At 45.5% G+C, this 21,541-nt stretch overlaps 1 protein-coding gene across 3 annotated transcripts in view; it reads left to right on the top strand.

Annotated features, from left to right (window-relative positions):
- Positions 1 to 21,541, top strand: part of LOC119171667 (serine/threonine-protein kinase SIK3 homolog) — an 83,868-nt gene that overhangs the window by 34,290 nt on the left and 28,037 nt on the right. For 2 of the 3 annotated variants that reach the window (XM_037422462.2, XM_037422461.2), the window contains exons 2-6: positions 13,372 to 13,488; positions 13,921 to 13,984; positions 14,762 to 14,923; positions 15,840 to 15,964; positions 21,348 to 21,471. In XM_037422462.2, coding sequence (XP_037278359.2) covers positions 13,372 to 13,488; positions 13,921 to 13,984; positions 14,762 to 14,923; positions 15,840 to 15,964; positions 21,348 to 21,471 — 592 coding nt within the window. Of the gene's footprint in view, positions 1 to 13,371; positions 13,489 to 13,920; positions 13,985 to 14,761; positions 14,924 to 15,839; positions 15,965 to 21,347; positions 21,472 to 21,541 lie in introns of those variants that run through there. The other variant, XM_075892243.1, reaches the window with a different exon arrangement.

Below are 21,541 nucleotides of genomic sequence, written 5' to 3'. Positions count from 1 at the left end.
GTAGGCTGAAAAGCAACAATCATGCGTGATAACACCACAGTAAATTTTGAAAAAAAAAAAACTTCTATGGTGTTGAGCTGTCGTCTCTCGAATTAGGAGCTGTAAATCCCAAACGAGCAACAAAGTAGGAGTGATATCGTTATATTTGCCGTGCTTCTGTAAGATGATGAAAGACTCCATTGAGCGCGTTGCCTGAGTATGTGCAGTGTCGAGTGTACACCATGGGCACCGGGTGGCACTTACTGGAGGAAGGAACCTGTAGTAACGTTGGGCGATTCTCCGGCGTTCAAGTTGCGAAGCCGTTCACTCCCGGTAATGACGTTATGCAACGCCTTCTCGATGGATACGGTCAAATTCTGCGTAAACGAAGTGGTCAGGTGAACGTTGACTGTAGCCCGTACTCCCCGCGCTATCGCAACTATCTGTTTTTCGTGCGGTTAAGGCGAGCTGCCCCTCGTTTTTCAATTCAATTATTTGTTAAGAATAGCGGATTTCGGGGGTGGTGTTGTACGCAAAAAAAAAACACGATGCCAGCGAGCGCAAAACAAGGAAAAACAAGCAAACAAACAAACAAGTTTCGAAAGCGCGTATGGCCACATGCGTGTTTGTATTGGCCGTTTTTTTAAAAGTGGTGTTCTCTTGATCGTTGGGTTGTTGGCGTTCAGGAGTTACTGATACGGCAATCGTCTATTTTGTCGAGGTCACATCGTCATTTCACATTGCCGCATTTCATATTTGCCTGCGAACCAACGCATGAGTGTCGCTGTTGCCCGAAGCAACCGAAGTGCTGCTCTGGTAGCCACGTGCATCTAAGTGCACTCCAGTCGCCGGCATGGAGGGAAGAAAAAGTTTGGAGGGAGCAATGAGCAGTGTGAAAGAAAGTAATTAATTAATTAATTGGAAGTACGTCTGGCATGCTCACGCTGAGCTTCGCTTGCCCCCTATTCCCAGCATTAAAGGGAGGGCTCCCGACACACTTGTACTATGTGCATCCTCGCGTGTGATTTGAAGCATTACTGCCGCATAGCCCATTCATCATCCGCAAACAGGTATGACTAGGCATGACTACATGTGGCATGTGTTTCTGCAATTCGTTAAGCAAGAGAACCGTATGCGTCGACTGTTTTCGCACCGAGGCGACGCTTGCCAACTACACAGCTGTATGCATATGCGTTTACGTTTTCAGGCGCGCAGTCAGATTGGGGAAGGAAGTGGTGGTAATGATTATTTACGAGGTTCCGCAGAAGGAAAGAAGAGATAGCTTCGCGCATGTGTTGTGTTGGCGAAACACCGCACAGAACAAGGTCGAGCTCAGATAGAAGGTTAACGCGCACGAAATAGCGGTATACGCGGCAGTGGAGTGCGGCAAGCCGCCCTGACCGCGGCCGAGTCCGCGTAGATATATTGATAACGCGGTGTCATCGCGCATGTATCCGTAGCATTCAGCTATGTTACCACATCTGCATTATCAAACAAGAAAGTGTATATAGAATTGTACAGCGGATAGTAGTGTTTGCTTTTTTTTTTTCTTTTTGGCCTCACGCGTTCAAAATTTTCCCCGTTCACACTAATTCTCTCGCAGCTCCTCCGTTTTTAACGAAACACCGCTTGTAGCTTTATTAGATGCTTCGCTGACTCTGTTGCAATGAGGAATTACCGTTCTTGGTAGCTTCCGACTTTAAAATTTACCGCTCATAACGATGTCGGGAGGACATTATTGCAACGAATATTTGCTGTCTGTTGTATAGCTCCAAGTGGAACTATATTATGTAGAACTCGCGAGTGTGTCTACAAAATGATCTTGACTCTGCATTGTGCCGTTAACGTGTCTCGATGTACGGTGTAACCGCGTGGGAAGCAGTGCTGTTGGCGAAAGGTGCGAGCACGGCCCTGCCGAGAAGCATATCGGCTAACGCCAGGCAGCGCTGCTGGTGGCCGGCGACGTGCCCCGCTGCCTCGAAGTCCTTGCTGGTGAGTGGCGCCTCCTCCTGCAGCACGAGCCAGCCGACGAACAGCTCGACGTCCTTTTTAGCCACGAGCCTTGATCAAAGCGCTAAGCGCTCCCAGCACGGCCGTCGCCGGTGCGGAGACCGCGGATGTCGCGTTGGACGGCGAAGCGAGAATATCCTGCCTGCACGAAACAGCGACTTCAAATGCATCGATGTCCATATAACAGACCATGCTGTGAATGTCTACATTTAAGGGCACGCAGTTATAAAGAGACACTTATGTCATAGGGAGGGCTGCGATAAAGCTTTGCCTCCTCCAATGGGGAAACCCAGCGTACGTCATCCATGTTGGCTCATATGTGCGTGCCGCTGTAAATGGCTGTGTTGAATACAGTGCTCAACTCGGCTGTCTATAACGACGGAGCGTCGTGCGCGAAACAGCACAGGCGACATCTGCAGTCGCAAATACGCCACATCTGAGCATGCGCGGCAGCAGTGATGTGCCTGCCTTGCAATAGTGATCCCTGTTTATCGCCGCGGATGCAACGACCGCTTTGGCTGTCGAAAGCGCCCAGAGCGATTTCGTGAAAAAACAAAAAAAAGAAAGAAAGACGAAGTAAAACCGTTATCGCTGTGATTAGATATGACGGAGCGAGAATATTTCTTTTTGTTGTTGTTTTATTTCGATTTTGTGATGTTGACAGTGCTTCGACGGCCACAGCAGCCGTCGCGGCCGCGGAGATAAAGAAGGGTGGAAACTGCAGGGCAGGCACATCTTTGGTGCTGCGCATGTTCAGATGTGGCGTATTTGCCACATCAGCGTATTTGCGACTGCAGATGTCGCTCGTGCTGTTCCGCGCGCGACGCTCCGTCGTTATAGACAGCCGAGTTGAGCACTGCACATCTGGACCTCCTATGCCATGTACTACACTGCTTTCTTGCTTCGCAATATTTTTCGCTATACGAAATAAGTGTATCCAACTCCGTACTCTGATCGGCTCCCACAAGCTAATCAGTAGTGTTTGAAGACAACCCAGAGAGAATAAAGTAATAGATGCGGTCGTGCTATTTTGACTTCCGGGACAAAGTGGTCATAATGGAGCCAACGAGACAAAGATTGCAGCGTGCATGCGTTGCTTTTAATGACACGATTACTCCACCAGACACGCTTTCAAACAGTACCGCTTATATTAGCGATCTGCGTTAAGAGTGTGGGTTGTATGCATGTCTGCCGTTTTCACTTTCACGCGGTGACTTAGCCAGGAGATGGCACACAGGGCCAGTGCCCCCCCCCCCCCAGCTTTATTTAGTTTCTTTCTCTTTTTACCGTGGCACACTTAGCACAAAATTACTCTCGACCTCATCTGCATGCTCGGCCTCCATTTCTCAATAAGTAAGGTGCGTCAGCATGGTTTGCCAACTGTCTGAAACATGCATGCGAAGGGTGCTTCACTTCACAGAAATTTACAAATGAGATTGGATGGACTTGTGCAAGCTCTTCAGGGTGCGAAATTGATAACAGTAGGTGGAGCTTGAATTTCTTCTTAAATGGTTACCGGACTGTATATAGCAACGCCGAAAGGTTTTAAACGTACTGTCGCAGTCGGGTCTCCCAGCGCTGTTTGGATATGTCAGGCCGTCCAGTCCGATCCTATAGCGGTGACGCGTAGTCGATGTCGTCGCTGCCGTTCGCTCGCTCGAGAGCAAGGACGAACGCTGCGAGTCCTTCTTTGTCGAGCTTCTGAGACGTGTCGTAATCCACGCTGGCACTCGACCCGTTGTCGTTGAAGGCATCGAATAAGGCCCCGAAGTAGCCCTTGGCCTTCCCGCTCGCCTCGTTGCGTCCACGGCTCCACTCGGCCTTGTTCAGGTATCGCGACACGGCGCGCACTTCGAGCACGGTACCGTTCGGGTCTCCTGCGGCCGCGCACAGTTAGCTGCGTGCGATGCGCACGAAATGTTGGATAGACCTATTGACTATGCTTGGAGCGTGCAAGATGTATAGGCACTGTACTGATCTCGCAAAAACGTGATTCATTTGCAAAGCTTACGTATACTATATACATGCTTGAGCCTGATCACTTAAGTGCAGTAAAGGGGGAGGGGGGCCAACGTGTGCCGGTGTCTACCTCTGCGCTGAAGTGTACGGGTAGCGCCATCTGCGAGATGAGCCTGAGCAGCACTCGCAGCACTTCTGGATTCGGGTTGGGACAACGGACTCCGACGTCCTCTAGCATTGGCCGGAAGTGGTCCCGCTCACTCCGGACTTCGGTGTAGACCTTCCCGTGGGACTAATACAACAGAACAGCCTTCTGCACCGTGCTCTGCGCCGCTCCCGCTGTGGTAGCCTGTGCCGCGGACTTGAGCACCAGGACAGCCTCTGCCGAGAAGCGACTCCGCAGCTCGCTATTCACCGACTGCGCACCCAGAGTTCCACGCATCAGAAAGAGCTCCTCATCGTAATCCGTTTCACAAACCAGGTGCAGCACCCGCCATGGTAGTGCATTAGCTGTGGTGCTTGACTGTCAACCACGAGGGTCGTTGGTTCGAATCGCGGCAGCCAGGAGCGTAGCCAGGAACGTGTTTCGTGGTGAGGGAAAGGGACGAGGGCTCAACCATACTGTATGTGTGTTCGTGTGCGCGTTTGTATATGTGCGCGGGTATGTATACACACAAGCAAAATTGAAAATTTATTTTGGGGAAAGGAGGTTGACCCCCACCTCTCCTGGATACGCCTCTGCCGGCAGCAGCAGCCTCATTTAGATAAATGCACCATGGCCAACGCCCATGAACTTAGAATCAGGTGCACGTTAACGAACAGCAGATGGTCGAATTTTCCGGTGTTGTCCACTATGGTGTTCCTTATAATTATATCGTGGTTCTTAGATGTAGAACCCGAACAATCATTTTATTATACCAGGTGGAACGCTGAGGAAGCTATGCAAGCTTGTGTGAGTCGCGGCTTGCGACTGTATTTCGTCCTTCTAAACGCGGCCTCCGCAGTTGGCTGCGCGCTACCGGAACTACTTGCGTTGGCCACGATGTAAAAACATATAGATGCTAAGTGATTTAGAGCTACCTATTGATAATGATGAATCAACTTTCACTAAGCTCTACATTCTTTTTATTTCTAAGGCACAGAGCATCTTCGTTGATTACTCAGTCCGCATCCACTTCCTTACCTCACTGCGCTTCTAGCCGCTGCAGACGTGACTGTCGTGATAGGCGTCGATGTTTCGGATCACCGTGATCGACAAGACTTGGGCGTATTCCACGCACGCGGCCGTATTGCACACCGTGCACGATTTGGTCGAGATGGGAGCACATGGGGCCAGTACCTTTAGAGGGCGCACCGAAACGCGCGCGAGGTGGAACTGAAGCGATCAAAGAAAGGTAAAAAAAAAATCACAGCATATCCACAGAGTGAATGATGATTGGTGGGGCGCAGCGTTCGTCAGTCTGTCTGTCCATTCGTTCTTGCGTCCGCCTATCTGTGTGATCCTTGGTGCATCTGTCCGTTTGTTCATTCGTTTGTCTGTCCGTCCGTCCATCTTTTTTTGCGGCCATCCCTCTGTCTGTCCGTCCCTGCGTGTGTCAGTCTGTTCGTCCGTCCATATGTCTAGTGAAAACTTCAAGCGCAGCCATCTCACAACTTCTCATCATGTATTCATCATATACAAGTGCTCCCATCCAGCAGACATTGTAAGGACCGCTATTTAGGGTATGTGCCACTGGTGGTTACGTACTACGAGGGACGCACAAGCCACGCCATAAGGAGCTTCGCCCCTAAAAAGCGCAAAGCCTGCGCGGAACACGCAGCACGGTCACAACGAAAGCTGGAAAGGTGGCCTTTCAGAGCCTTTTCTAAACACTGTATGGGTAAATTCTACAAGCACACTTGCAGGGTACCCACTACGCCACTAATCATAATTTTTGTGTAGTAGGGAGGCATTCACTGTGCCATCTTTCGGCCTCCTTCGGGGAAGCGTGGTATCCGCTACACACTTGCAAAGAATTTTGTGCGATTTTTCGATGTTATGGCTGCCCCGCCGTGGTGGTCTAGTGGCTAAGGTACTCGTCTGCTGACCCGCAGGTCGCGGGTTCGAATTCCGGCTGCGGCGGCTGCAATTTCGATGGAGGCGGAAATGTAGGCCCGTGTGCTCAGATTTGGGTGCATGTTAAAGAACCCCAGGTGATCGAAATTTCGGGAGCCCTTCGCTACGGCGTCTCTCATAATCATATGGTGGTTTTGGGACGTTAAACCCCACATATAGAGATCAATCGATTCGTTTGCAATGTGGTGTTTGCTTGCCAGTTTATTAAGACGGAAGGCTTGGGTGCCGCGTCAAGCGCTAAACTTGACTATTGGCGGCGCGACGCAAAGGTGCGAAAACTCGTGGTATCGCAAATGACGTTCATGTTACAGATCACCGAAATTTGCGGTGTCGCAATGACGCCACGTATTCGATATCATCGCTTGGGCAGAACACGGAGGCAGTGCGTGATGCCATCAGAATACACCAGAACAGTATAGGCAGGATATATATATATATATATATATATATATATATATATATATATATATATATATATATATATATATATATATATATATATATATATATATATATATATATATATATAATAATGGCTGGTTATTTTTCATCCACTTTTCTTTCCTCTTATTTACATTCCGTTGGTTCCAATAACTTCCCCTGTACATTCCTTGGCATTACTGTCTGTTAGATCTCATCAATATTGTGTTAAAACACGGAAAAACGAGCCCTTAGGTATGCACCTTTTCCCCTTATATATATATATATATATATATATATATATATATATATATATATATATATATATATATATATATATATATATGTGTGTGTGTGTGTGTGTGTGTGTGTGTGTGTGTGTGTGTGTGTGTGTGTGTGTGTGTGTGTCGTGGGGTAGCTCAGTGGTAGAGCATCGAGCGCGTTCTTCGGTTCCTGCTCACGGCAAGTTCACCTTTCACCCACTTGTCTTTCTTCACATTTGCTTTACAATGTGGTTTAATAACTTCCTTTATACTACCTTTTCTTGGCACTATTGTCTGTTAGAACGCAATAATATTGTGTCAAACACGGAAACACGAGCATAGAGAGAGAGAGATCAATGCAAATTACGGAGTACAAGATAATGTCGTTTGCTTTGTAGTTGCCTCAGGTGAATGCGTAATTAAGGGTGCGTGCTACCCTTTTTGTTTTCCTACTAAAAGTATTACGCAGCGAACCAATGGATGCCTGTCACGGTGGACGATGTGTTTGAGAAACTTGAGAACCATATAAAAAACGATATCACCCTTCTGCGGGTGATACTTCGCGCTCCTAAACATTTTTGAACACGTGACTTATTCCGTATGGACGGAGTTTACGCGTGCATAAAGCAATAAAAACAGAACACAAATGTAGCTTACTTTTCACTGTCGAATGTATGATAACGGAAAACTGAGCTTCTCGGTGAACAATCGTCATAACATGCGCTAACGCGTGCGAACACGACACTACAGACATGAAAACAAGCTGACACAAGCGCCGGAATTTGTGTGATTTTCTTCTACTGAGTCAGCGCGCCTTACTTGTGTAGCTAGACGACCACTGTAGCCACCTTCTTTATACTGTCGTTCGGATGTGTAAGACGAAACCGGTGGCGAGGACTTAGGTATCGTGTACTGGAACATGTGATTCTCCTTTCGCGTCTCTTCTTCCGTTCCGGTACAGTGTTACATGCACGCGTGCTTCGTAGGTCTACCTTGCCGTTGCACGTACATTGCGATGCAATGTTAAAAGCTGTTGCGTCCTGCTTACTTCGATATAGGCGTAGTCAGGTGTCCCCCCCCCCCCCCCCCCCCCGCCTTCTCGATTTTTTTTATTTTGCTCGTGGACAATACACGGTACAAAAGCACAAACGAACATGCATAAATAGTTATTGACTCCTCTCTTCCTGCACACCAGACACAAGAAGGCAACAAAAATGCGCACGCAGCGCTACCTTTGTTGCCTTATTGTGTCCTGTGTTTTTTTTTCTTTTACCCTACCATCGTAATCAAAACATCCTATATACCAACAAACCCGCCTTTACACGAGTATAATAAGTTATAGAAGGTTGGGCCGGTAAGTGATGCGTACTCGATATAAAATACAATGCAATAAATGGGGCAAAATAGGCGAGACAGGTGGGACGAAGCGCTTCGTCCCGTCTGTCTCACCTTTTGTTGACCCGTTTATTGCGCTTTATTTTATGCCAAGTATAAAGCCCGTGCCTCCCAACTAAAACTGGTATCGGCAGTCGTTGGGTGAAGTGCGTCTCGCCTCGTGGGGACGTTCCTTGAAGAGGACGACAGATGCGGGGATCGTGAAAGCGACCAACGAAACGGCTATGGTTGGCACGACGTCGTTGTCCGGCTGGCTGCCGCCTTTGTCAGACGTCGGCACTGGCCAGGACTCTCCGGGAGTTCTCTTCGGAACCTCGTCAGCCGTTGTTTGAAGCTGCTCTGGCGATGATGATTCTGCGGGGCCTTCGGCAGCTTCCTGCTCTGGCACAACCACGACCTCCTCTTGGTCGTGGGCACAACCGTGGTTGAATCACGATCATCAGCAAGAATGTGGCTTGGAGGTGCAACTGCCCTTTTTGCGCCCCCGGTCCCCTGCCGACGCCGTTGGGTGCAGTGCGTTATAATGGTGATATACGGCAGTACTTCAGCCAGTTCTGGATACGAACACGTGTTGTCAAACGCTTTTCTGCCCTTCGTGCGGTCATGCCTGTATTACTATTGCCACGGACATGTAATTAAACCCTTTAACTCTTTCAGACACCACCTATACGAAGAATCACCTGTGAATGCGTCAAACTGATGCAATGTTACTTTAAGACACTCAATATTATGTTATGGCGAACATGATTTCATAACGCGCTGACTAATGTGTGTTATTATTACTACTAACCAAATTGTAATTGAATATATAATTATCCTGACGTCATTCATGCTCTGTTTTCGCGTAAATAAAATAAAATAGGTTCGAAGTGTAGAGAAATTTGTTTTCGACTTAGTGCATTCTGAACAATGAAGAATTGTACTTTTGTCGCGGCTCGTGGAAATCGGAACGTCAAACTGCTCATTGAACCTGGTAGTTCCGTCACCATAGTGTCTATATTTAATCGTAGACTGCAAGAATAGGTTAAAGGGACACAGAAATCAACTAACAATTCAAGTCACAGCGAAAGCGAAATGTATGGCACCATCTAAAACGACAATATTATTAACAACAGTGCTCTACTTACCGGAAAAAAAGAAAAAAAAATGGCAGCATATCCACGTAGTGATGGAGAGTGGGGCGAAGCATTCGTCCGTCCATTCATACGGGGCCTGTATTCTTGCTTCCGTTCTTGCTTCCGTCCGTCCATTTAAAGTCACAGTTACCCTAGCGCTTAAGCACTATACAGTAAAATGAAAACTTGCAATCAGGTCAGCAATATATTGAGAACTATATGGTTCTACATAAACTTTTCTCTGTATATTGACACAAGCCTTTCATTTCAAGGCATTTTCTAGGAGCGGAGCACTTTAGAAGGGCAGGCTGCCGTATGTGGTCGACGTCGCAACGCAGAAAAAAACAACATGTAGCGAAAAAACATGTTTCTCGGACGTCTTGTCAGTCTGCTTGACTGACGGCACGGCAGCGTTATTTTCGTTCGGTGTTTCTATTTAGACTATGACAATCTTTTGCTTGTTCTGAACGGCCTTGTTCGTTGAGCGCGCACGTGTCGGTGATGATGATTGTGAACCGCATGCATGACGCGTTCCCGCTAACAGGGGTGGGCCAAGAATGAGACGGCAATATACAGACCGTGAGTCTGTCGTGAACAGTGGAAGGTCAGTAGCAGTCATCCCAATCATCTCGTGCGAATGCACGTTTTGTTTGAGTCTATAAAATGGGATGATCAAGGCCGTAGCCAATAATTCGGTGCGGGGCTTCTGACGCCTCTTTGTGCATAATCGTGCTTGTGTCTGTAAGTGTGAACGTATAGGCGTGCGACCCATCAGGGAGGGTGATTGTGCATTACCACCCCCCACCCCATTACGTCATTCGTCGATGTATGGAGCAAATATCGCCTCTCCCTCTTTTGGTGACCAGGGGGCCGCCCCTCCCGCTGCCCTAGCGCGCACGCCTATGTGTGTGTGCGTGCATATATCTGTGTACAAAGTGAAAAACTTTCGTGCGAGAAATCATTGCACGATGAATGTCCCCGGAGTCAACTTTTCAGTAAGTGCAGTTTAGTTCGTCAAAACGTAATTTAAAAAAAAAAAACTAGAACAAGTGTCCTTAAAACGGAAGCACATCAGATCTGAGTTATGCCGTATTGACTGCAGCTCCTAGGCGGGGAAGTTCTCGCTCTTTCGCCTTCCGCCATCGGCTCCCGCAAGGTCGCGGAAGGAGACAGAAGCCCCTTCGGTGCAACCTTGCCCCGCAGGCGGACAAAGACTGAGTGCGTCGGTCGCTGTTGGCGTGTTGTGACTCGAAGCACGCCAAGCCATCCATGGGCGCGTTCGCGCGGGGCTTCCTCGCAATCGCCTGGGGCTTCGCAGTTGACCTTTTTTGCCTGTTCGACCTTCGGTCATGCGGCGCTGCCGCTGAGAGAACCGAGAATCGTTTTGGTATCAGTCAACCGCGTGGTCCCGATGTAACGCGCTCGTCTCTGGATTCGCTGCGGGCGGCGCCACGTCGGCTTCGCTGGTTGGACTGTTCCGTCAAACCCCGACCAATCAGCGAGAAATTCGAGCGAATTCTAGCTCCGAGAGGGTGTCGCGTTTAAATTGAAGCCCCCATATGCTTAAATGAGAGATAAAGGTCGGGAGAGACGGGATCGCCGGCAGGGTTCTTCCGTTATATCGGCGCGTGGTTTTCCTTCTCAAATTAGGTGGGTCTCGGTACCGTTTATGAAATTCCAGAAAAAGTTCGCGGTCGTTCCCATTTAGCGTGTCTATCTATAGGGTGAGTGTCGTATTAGCGCGGCCGCTCTGTGTGATAAGCTGGAGCCCCGAACGAAATGTTTCTGAAAAAAGTATGGCTTCGGGCGATCAGCGGTTGGATCTAAATAAAAGTGAGCACCTTCGAATGCGGAAATATGGAAGACTTGTCGGGATCATTTAATTTTCTCAACGCGGGCTTGACTGCTCACTCTATCTCTTTCATTACGCGGTTGTAAACACGAAGCCATAAAACGACTCTTCGCCTCTGACAAGTTTGATGGGCAGCGAACGACTCGAGGCGTTTTATGGAGCGCGCCGGAGTTAGATGTGAGAACCACGCGCGGACTTACTATGAAGGACGCACGTGGGTCATCAGTGAGTCCTTCGCCTCGGCACGGAAGGTATGGATCGCGACGCCGTGACCTTCGACACGTGCTGCTGAGTGATGAAACTCCCGGGACGTCGAGTAAACAGTATTAGCGCTTTACCACCAGTTACGCTTAGTTTAGCTATCCTCCTTGGTCCCTTCTGCCTGTATACATTCTATGGCGCCACGGGCAGCAATGGCGTAGTCGTGGTAAGGTGGTGGTGGGGGGGGGGGTCAATTGACCTCCCAGACAGTTTTAATTTTGCATGCGTACATTGCACACATACAAACGCATGCTTGAACCCACACAGTATGTTTGAACACTCCCCTCTTCCCTTCTAAAAATTTCTGGCTACGCTTCTGACCGGGTGGGTTTCAATTTCCGCGCCATTATATATCGTTCGTAACAGAGAGGGTTTACCTGAAGTAATTCTTCGGAGAGGTGCGCCAAGCCACGAATTTTTGGGCGCATGCACATCTGTCATTGTTTTGTTTGTCAGCCCAGGTGCGTGCGTAGAAGGAACTTAGGCTGTCAGTTCCGTCGCATGGCGCGGACAATGCGATATGTTCCCGAATGCAAGCCGCGTGTGCGGCTACGGCCACGTTTTCAGCGCGTGCACTTGAGCACCGGGCGGTGTCGAAAGCAAACTCCTGTGGGATTTCCTGCGCACTGCTTAATTTTTCCACCCCCTCTTATTCTACGATCTGAACGAAGTGCAAGTACGAGTTTTTATGAGAGTGGAGTCGGTGTGTGCATGTTCTTCTTTCTTATGTGTTGAGAAGCATTTGCGGCAGCCATACTAGACGCGCAGGTTTAATTTGCAACAGCTTCGGGGCACCATAATGTTTATACTTAAAGGTACACTAAAGGCAAATATTCAGTTGATGTGGATTCCTGAAATAGCGGTTCAGAAACCTCGTAGTGCTACTTTTGTGCCAAGGATGTGCTTATTTTGAAATAAAATCACGTTTTAGGGATCCTCGTTGCGTTAGCGCACTTGAATCCCCCTGCCTGAAATCGGTCCGTCTCACGTCACTGTTGCCGTACACAACGTTGCCCGGCTGTACTGCGCGGCCGCCGACACTAGTAGCAGAAGAACGAAAACAGCGGGAGCCACAGCAGCAACAACGGCCATTGATTAATTTCCTGCCATTGGCTCCGAGATGGCGGACGGGTTTTGGTTCAACTGGGCCCCGCTTGATGGCGCGACCTGTCCAGTTTAACCAGGTCAAAATTGGAGTTTTTAACCACTCGTTCCATTCCCCAAAATAACATCCGGTGGTTATTTTATCCATGAATCAAATAGAAACGAACATTTTATTATGTCTCTTCATGCACCCAAAGTTCTTTATTCAGTGCAGCTAGTTTGATTAGTAGTGATTAATTGTAGGCGGTAACTCTTGACGTCATCATGATCATTTTTTGAATGTCCTACTTGTAGTGCATGTGTTCTTGTGCATTCACACTAATTTCTCATGTAAGTAGGACACTGCTGTTGATATTATTGTTGTTTTAGACGTCATAGATTGAACTTTCACTTGCACATAAAATGTTATTTGACTTTAGATTTCTTTTAGTATGATTATGTCAAGTCCTGCTTGAAATGATCACACTCATGTACAAGAGGTCTTGTATGGTTAGAATCAATTCCATTGACTATGTGCAATATGTAAAAGATTGTGAAGCTTGCTCTCAAAGCTTTTTATTGCTTGACACACCTCACTGTCTATGTGAGCTGTACTCTTGTGTTTTGTTAGTGCTATACTGTGTGTAGTGTAATTGTTTTTAATTAACAATATTGAAATATAATTCACAGGAACCAGATAGCATTCGTAATGACACTCAAAATACAGGCTCTCTTTTGACACTGGCAGAGCTTTCCTTTTATGGAAATGCAGGTTTGTGACCTCATACAAATAAACTGTCAGGATGACACTGCCACCTTAACAAACAGTTGATGTTCATTTCCGAGTGCACTTTACAAATGTCCATGTCATTTACCTCTTCTCAACTTTGTATATTTTGTTCTGTTTTGTCGTTGCAGGTAGCCATAAAGATTATAGACAAGACACATCTAGATGAGGAGAACCTAAAGAAGATATTCAGAGAGGTCCAGATCATGAAGCTTTTACATCATCCCCATATCATTAGGCTATATCAGGTAAGGGGGACATCACTGTTGATGCTTGAGGCAATTAAGTGTTACCATGTTTTGATTGTGTAGCCTTGCTTGCTCCTAGTGGCAGTGAACAAGAAATTTAACTGGAACACGGGGTGCCGTAAAATAGAGGTGTTCATGTTTCTAAATATACATGAGAGCTTACTTCCTTGCATGTGGTTTTTCCAATATTACTCATTACTCAATTACAAATATTACTCATAGCAGGCCTCATTATTGCCTGTGAAAATTAGCTATACTTGAATTAAGAAGTTTCACTGCTGTTTATGAGTGAAAAACATTGCATAGCTACTGATGAGTTTATTATTATCCTGAACTTGAGTATAATTGAGAACTTGAGTTATTTTGACAGTTGCCCATCCCGTTATTATTTTGATACACATAAAGCCACCTGGACTCTTTGTACCTTTGCAGGTAATGGAAACAGAGAAAATGATATATTTAGTCACAGAATATGCAGACAAAGGTGAAATATTTGGTAAGTGGTAGCAATCACCTGTATTTGTCTTGCCTTTTTCATAGCATGTTTTGGCAGACTACTGTAAGTCCAACAAGGCATATATCTCTACAGAAATAAACTGCAGGGCTCAAAGTCGGTAATTATATTGTGTTCAAATATTTATGATACACTAATATTGTCTGTGGCAGTGTAGCTACAGTTTAGCTAGGTAATCCAGTTTCTGGAAACATGATGAACGTTCTGAGGAATTTAAGTTCGTTCATCAGCATTGCAAGGTCATTTCACAGTAGCCTTAGCAAACTGAGTTTGCCCACTGCAGGGCGAAAGCCTTTTATTCGTTTCTTCCAATTAACCTGCTCCTATGTTTACCGTAGACACATTGTCACAGCAAACTTCTTATTCTTGCCTGCATGCCTAACTTTCTGTCTCCCCCTTGTGCATTTGCCTTCTGTTGCATGTTACTTTTAATGACCAGCCTTCTTGCTCTATGTTTATGTTTGTCTATGTTTCTCGCTTCAACTTTCTTGCTTCCTCGCTACATGCCCGGCCCATTCTTGACTTCAGCTATGATGGGCTTAAGGAACGCTTGTTCCTTGGCTCACTCTTCCCTGGTCTTATCCCTTAAGGTTGCACTTATCAGTACTTTATATGAATACTTGGTTCGTTTGCAAATACTGCCTTGGTCCTGCAGCAGACGTGTCAATTTCTCAGAGTAATAATTGATGCTGTTGGAAGGTACCTGTGTTCAATGGTTGCTTTGTTGGTGACTGAGCGTAATGCTGACATTATTGACAGACTACTTGGTGGCCACTGGTCCAATGCCGGAGGATATTGCTCGGCGGAAGTTCAAGCAAATAGTCAGTGCTGTCCATTACTGCCACGAGAGGCATGTTGTACATAGAGACCTGAAAGCTGAGAACCTTCTGCTTGACAGCGAGATGAACATCAAGATTGCAGGTGGGTGCACTCAGCCTCTTAGTTTGCATCTTCAGCATTGTGGTAAACATACATTGGCAGCATTCTTATTCACAGAACCTAAGAAGTTAATGTAGCCAAATGTACAGTACAAGTAAAGCATGGTTTCCACCAGGGAGCTTATTTCTAAAAAGTTTGTGCTTGCAGCCAGTGAAGCAGCTTAATTGCATCCTGTAAGAATGTCCAGCTTTTTTGCAAATTTTCCTCTATAAACTTCCAGCACTAGTACCATTAACTATTCTAAATAAACAGCTGTGCTAGTAATCAAAAAATATTTGTGAATAATAGTAATTCAGTAAGAGGTCTACCTTGTTAAGTATCCCATGTAACTTTCCCAGCTATTGCACAACTGGCACTTTACGCTTGATCAGCTGTTTCAGAGTGCACGTACTTGAAGGAAGTGAATTAACAGGCTGACAGCTAAAAATAAAAAAACGGGCACGGACGCATTCCACATTCTCTAGCATTGCAAGCTGCCATCTGGAGGTTCAGCGAAGCTGTTTTCTATGCGCTCTTGTGATGTCTAAAATTTTGACCGCTGCTATATATGTCTTCATCCTTGAAGACATGATTTGCTCCCTGGACATGTTAGCTCTATATCTGTTACAACATTATGTAGCTACTCAAATATTGAAAGCTTCATGCAGCTTTTTTTTTCTTTGTAACATTGTTAATTCAGCGTATTATGGCTTGTATTAAATTTCAATATTCTGGAAGTGTTTCTGTAAGATGTATGTTTTCGATTTTCACGGGCACACCTCGATCTCCGTGCTATCACTTTTTAATTTTATTTTATTTTCTTCTGCACCTCCTTAAGTTAGCATCATATAGAACTTCTCCTGTTAGCTTGTTTACAGCTGGGCAGGAACTACAGCTATGCATTCTTTGATGATTTCAGACTTTGGCTTCAGCAATCACTTTGAACCGGGTAAGAAGCTGTCAACATGGTGTGGCAGTCCCCCCTATGCAGCCCCCGAGCTTTTTGAGGGGAAACAATATGATGGGCCCAAGGCTGACATTTGGGTGAGTCTCGTATAGAAAAGCTTGATATTGAAAAAAATGGTGACCCAAGGGGTGACCTACAACATCTACTTCAGTATGGTTCTGAACACTTTGGTATGCATGACATCTTCAGGAACTACCGTATTTACTCGCTTAATAGGCGCACTTCTTTTTCAGAAAATCCGGCTCGAAGTTAGGGGTGCGCCGATTACGCGGGGTAAAATTTTCGAAAATTTTTTCAATTCGGTTCTCGCGCTTTAAATCTGCACACTTGTCAAGTAAAAGGCGACTTTATCGTTTACCAATTAATTCAGCATAAAACAAACATACCTACGTACCTTTTAATGAACAAGCGAGAGCCGTCAACTGCACACACACACGTAAAATTTATTTACACAAAAGTCGTAGCTGTTCCTCCTTTTCCCTATTCGGAGTCCGAGTCGGAGATCACACATTCATCCTCGCCGAGCGGGGATTCGTTTTCGGTGTCCGAATCATCCGCACCCCACAACATGTCATCCTCACTCGCATCCAGTGCGTTCGAGATACCCATCTTCTTGAAGCTTTTCCTGACGACTTCGTCGGAGATCGCCTGCCACGCTTCTACGATCCAAGCGCACAACATTTCCACAGGCGGCCTCTTAATCTTACCACCTGGAGCCAGCTGATGTTGTCCTCCAGCCATCCAGGTGGTGTACAGCCTTCGAACATTGTCCTTGAAAGGTTTATTCAAGGACACGTCCAAAGGCTGCAGTATCGATGTGAGGCCGCCCGGAATCACTGCCAGAACTGTGCGCAGCTCCTTTAGCTCATCTCATACGCGGTCTACTAGGTGCCCACGAAAACTGTCCAGGACAAGCATGGACGGCAACAACAGACCACCCGGCCGCCGACCCCAGACTGTTTTCACCCAATCCACCATGAGTTTCGCGCTCATCCAGCCTTTTTCCTGGACTCTGACGTAGATGCCTTGAGGGAATTTCGCCTTTGGGAGCGTCTTACGTTTAAAAATAACGTAAGGCGGTAGCTTACGCCCATCCGCTGTCACCGCCAGCATTACGGTGCATCGTTGTTTATCAGCGCCAGACGTTCTGACGATGACGCTCCGTGCACCTTTCTCCTCCACTGTCGTGTTCCATGGCATATCAAAGCAAAGGGGGGTCTGATCAGCGTTGCCAATCTGGGACAAAATGAAGTCTTTCTGCTGTCGGAGCTTTATAACAAAACTGTGGAAGTCCACCACTTTGTCCTCATATGCTGCGGGCAAGCGCTGGCACAAGGTGGTCCGCCTTCGCAGTGCGAGGCCATGGCGCCGCATGAAACGAGTTGTCCATCCGGAGCTGGCTTTGAACTCTTTTGCTTCGATTCCCTGCGCTCGGGCTATCCTGTGCGCCTCAGTCTGCACAATATCCAACGACACAGCACAGCCGTCTTGTCGTAGCTCCCGTATATGCCGGACCAGTTGCTCTTCGACGTTCGGATACCTGCCGGTCTTGGCACCGCGGAAAGCCCGCCGTGTCTTCTTCGTCGCCTTAAGTTTTTCTTCTTGGTCCCTCCAGTACCGAATACTGGTTTCTCCAACACCGAAATGCCTGCTTGCAGCCCGGTCGCCGTGCTCCAGCGCGTACTGCACTGCCTTCAGTTTAAACCCAGCCGTGCAGCTCGCGTATTTCCCCATGGTGGAACCAAAGTTCAATACACGACCACAACATACGCACACCGCTTGCAAAATGGCGTTTCTTTCTTTTTCTCTGATGGTGGTGATGGCGATCGAGCCCCCGGCGTTGTACACGTGACCTCCAAAAAGCGCGGCGAGTTGGGGGGTATCAGTAATTGATGGAACAGCCGTTTTTTTTTTTCGCTCATGGACGCTTTTTTTTTTTCAAGTTTTATTTCGACAAACACGTTGGTTAGGTCGTTGCACTTCGAATTTTTTTTATTTGCTCGTCGATTTGTTTTCTTTTTTTCTTCAGGGTACGGGGACCGCGTTCCAACTGTACCGCTGGGGGGTAGAATCGTTTCTGATCACGGCCAAGTTCGGGGTGCGCCTATTATGCGCGGAATTAAAAAAAAAGTCGAATTTTCCGCGACCAAACTAGGGGTGCGCCTATTATGTGAGTGCGCCGATTATGCGAGTAAATACGGTATCTTTCTTTTCATTTGAGTGCTTCTATATATAGAAGGCAGTTAAACTTAAAAAGAAATGCAAGCTCTAAATATATATCACTATGATGCACTTGTCAGCTGCCTATGTAAGAGAGCAATGCAGGTTAGTTTCCTGTCGAGTCATAAATATTTTTTCAAGGCTAATGGGAATGCCACACATATCTAAAACTGAAAGCTCATCATTCCTACCTCAAATATGACCTCTTGCTAAGCAGTGACACCAGAATCTTGGATGACATTTGCCAGGACATAAAACAAGCAACATGTTGGTGTGTCTGTATGGGAACACTGACGGCATGAAAACTGTGTAAAGTAAGCAAATATTTCTTGGAAATTTCTTGGAAGTTTTATGAAAAAAAAAAAACACTACATATATGAATGCCATGTACTTGGCATGAGTCTTTTTAACACCTTATATATTGCATGGCAAAGGCATAGAATTACACCAGGCATCAAAAGGTGTGAATTAAGCAATGAGGGGTTGTATTAAAGGTGCATCATTACTAAGTGCTCAGACATATTTAATCATCATAACGAGGAGAACCATCAACTGAGAGAAATGAGCAAATGTGACAGGATGGAATATCTATGCAAAATTTCTCCCAGGACAGTAATCGATTTGGCTTGAGTTTGTATTTATCTTTAGGTTGTAACTTACTCCAGCTTTTAACACGAGAGTGTTAAAGAGCTTGTTTTGCAGAGTTTCTGGCATTGGCGTCGGTGTCACTGGTTGTGAGTGAAAAATCATCATCTTGTCAGTGATTGAAAAAGATGCGCATAAAATCAATAATAAAAATATACAGGTTCGAGTGAAGATAGAACCCAGGCCATGTGCATGCAAGCAGATGTTCTACTGCAGAGCCACGAAATTTCTTGAAAGTTCTTTGGAAGAAAAGAAAAAAACACTACATATATGAACATCATGTACTTGGCACGAGTCTTTTTAACAACCTATATATTGCATGGCAAAAGCATAGAACTACACCAGGTATCAAAAGATGTGAATTGAGCAATGAGTGGTTGTATTAAAGGCCCACCATTACTAAGTGCTCAAACATATTTAATCATCATAACCAACAGAACCATCAACTGAACAGCTGCACAGATTCGGGTCTTGCCCTACGTGTGTGAAGTGGGCCCTTCGCTGAATCACAAAAGAAATAATTGGTGGGCACTTAACAACTGCACCTAAAATAGGCATTCAATGATACCATGAAACGGTCAAAGTTGCACGCACAGTCATTAGTTTCCTTGCGGCACAGTCGAGGCATGCACCGAGAACTGAGGCAGGTCAACTGTTCAGTAGGTGACGTGCACGACGCTCGATTACGCTATCGCGATCTACTCTTTAAGATTTACTTTTTTTTTTCAGTTGCCATCTGCGAGTGCAACAAGTTGGCCCCTAACATCACTAACACTGAGTCATTGTTTTGGTTTGAGTCAGAAATTGAAAAAAAAAATTCTTAGCTTCTTTAAATAGCCAATGACATCAGTAATGAAACCAGTATGTACTACTTGTATGTTCTGTAAGTAGCCGTGTAACCAGCCTTATTGTCGAACTTCCCGTTTTGTGTGCGCTTGTATTTTGTTTATATATTACGTTGTGTAAATATTGCTCATGTAAAAAGTGCCAAGTTGATGTTACTCTTGTTTCTGTATTCCTGATTGATACTATGATGAGCTATCATAGCATCTGTACAGTGTGCCCACCTGCTACGGTCTCAGTAGAGACTGGCAGTATTGCAAATAATAAGATGAAGCTCAAGCGCCCCCAATTATTTTTTTATGGCCCTTCCTGTTGGTAATGACTAACTGCAAGTAACTGATGCTTAAGGCCAATTTTTAGTATTTTTATTCTGCAGCGACTATGTTCTGCGATTTAATGACTATAAAAATATGTGTCTTTAAAATGCACATTCACTTAAGCCTCAGTATAACAAACATGAATATAGTGAAATACTGGTTATAACAAAGTAATTGAAAGATAAGTATTGCAATATATATATATATATATATATATATATATATATATAAGAACAAACCTCTGTAATAAATTTGAGGATATACCAAAGTTATTTTTGTGTAATATACGACTTTGTTATAATGAGGTTTCAGTGTAGGGACATGTTTAATAGTGAGACTGAGGAGGATACAGCATTGTTTTTACATAAAAAAGCTTTTATAACAAAGTCAGCAGGGCACTTATTATTTTTTACGTTTTTACAGCTAACATGATGAGATTGTTATAAAGATTGCATCTCTTATAGCAGTAAGTAACATTAGATAAGTGCACGAAAGCAAGTTGTACCTTAATATATCCTCGATTAAATTCTTCAATTCTTTTTACGGACCCAGAATTTTTTCCCCCATGTACCATTTTATAGAATACAGTAAAAGCTTGTTAATTCAACCATCGTATATTTGGTGATTAAGTAACCAGGCTATTGTTGGTCACCAACATTTTGTCCACACGCGGATCGAGCACTCAGCAGCTTTGTTTTAACTTGATGCAATGCATGCATAATGTCACAAAACTCGAACATGGCTGACGCTCTTGACGATGAAAAGCTTTCAGCCGCAGTTAGCATGCTGACATAAAGCTCGTTTGCTGCATCACCATGGATGAACCATGCGTCACCAGCCAATTTACGTGTGAAGGAACTGTCATCAAATGGTGGTGTCGGTGGTATGTAATCAGGATTAGATGCAGAGCACATTTCAGGCGAATTTAACCCTGTAGTGCCCATGGTGGCATTGAGAATGAGTCCAGAAGATGAGGAAAATTATGGCTCACTGCTCTTATGCAAAATAAATTCAACATTTACGTTTTCGTCGAGAACCTGATTTATTTAACAAATATCTTTATGTATTGATTTCTTGTTGCTATCAGTAATTTGGCATTCAGTTAATCCAGACATTTTTCTTCAGTCTAGTGAAATTTGAAAAGACATTTTTACTGAACCATTGTTATTATATTGACAAGAGATGTCATGCTTCATTGCAAGTTCCTTATTAATTACATGTAGCGTCTTCTTGAAATTTCGTGTGGTGACATTTAAAGACCTATATGGTGGAACGTTGGCCATTTCACATGGTACTATTCCTTAATTTTTAGTTAAGATATGATTTATTCTTTTGTACCATTGTGTTTTCCTGCTCTCTGTGCACTGCTGTTGTTGGCACTTGTTGGTTGATGCCGCTCCTGCAATTTCGCTTTGCTTATCTTCTTTGCCCACAGAGTATGGGAGTGGTCCTGTATGTACTTGTGTGTGGTGCCCTTCCCTTTGATGGCAAAACACTGCAAAGTCTACGGACAAGTGTTCTCTCAGGAAAATTTAGGGTACCTTACTTCATGACAACAGGTATGTTATGCCTTTAGCCGTATGCACCAATGTTTCTGCATGCTGCAATTAGCGACTGTTGCGACCGGCC

The sequence above is a fragment of the Rhipicephalus microplus genome, chromosome 4 (genome assembly GCF_043290135.1).
Source record: "Rhipicephalus microplus isolate Deutch F79 chromosome 4, USDA_Rmic, whole genome shotgun sequence".
Classification (NCBI taxonomy): Eukaryota; Metazoa; Arthropoda; class Arachnida; order Ixodida; family Ixodidae; genus Rhipicephalus; species Rhipicephalus microplus.
This window is presented reverse-complemented; position numbering and strand designations above follow the sequence as displayed.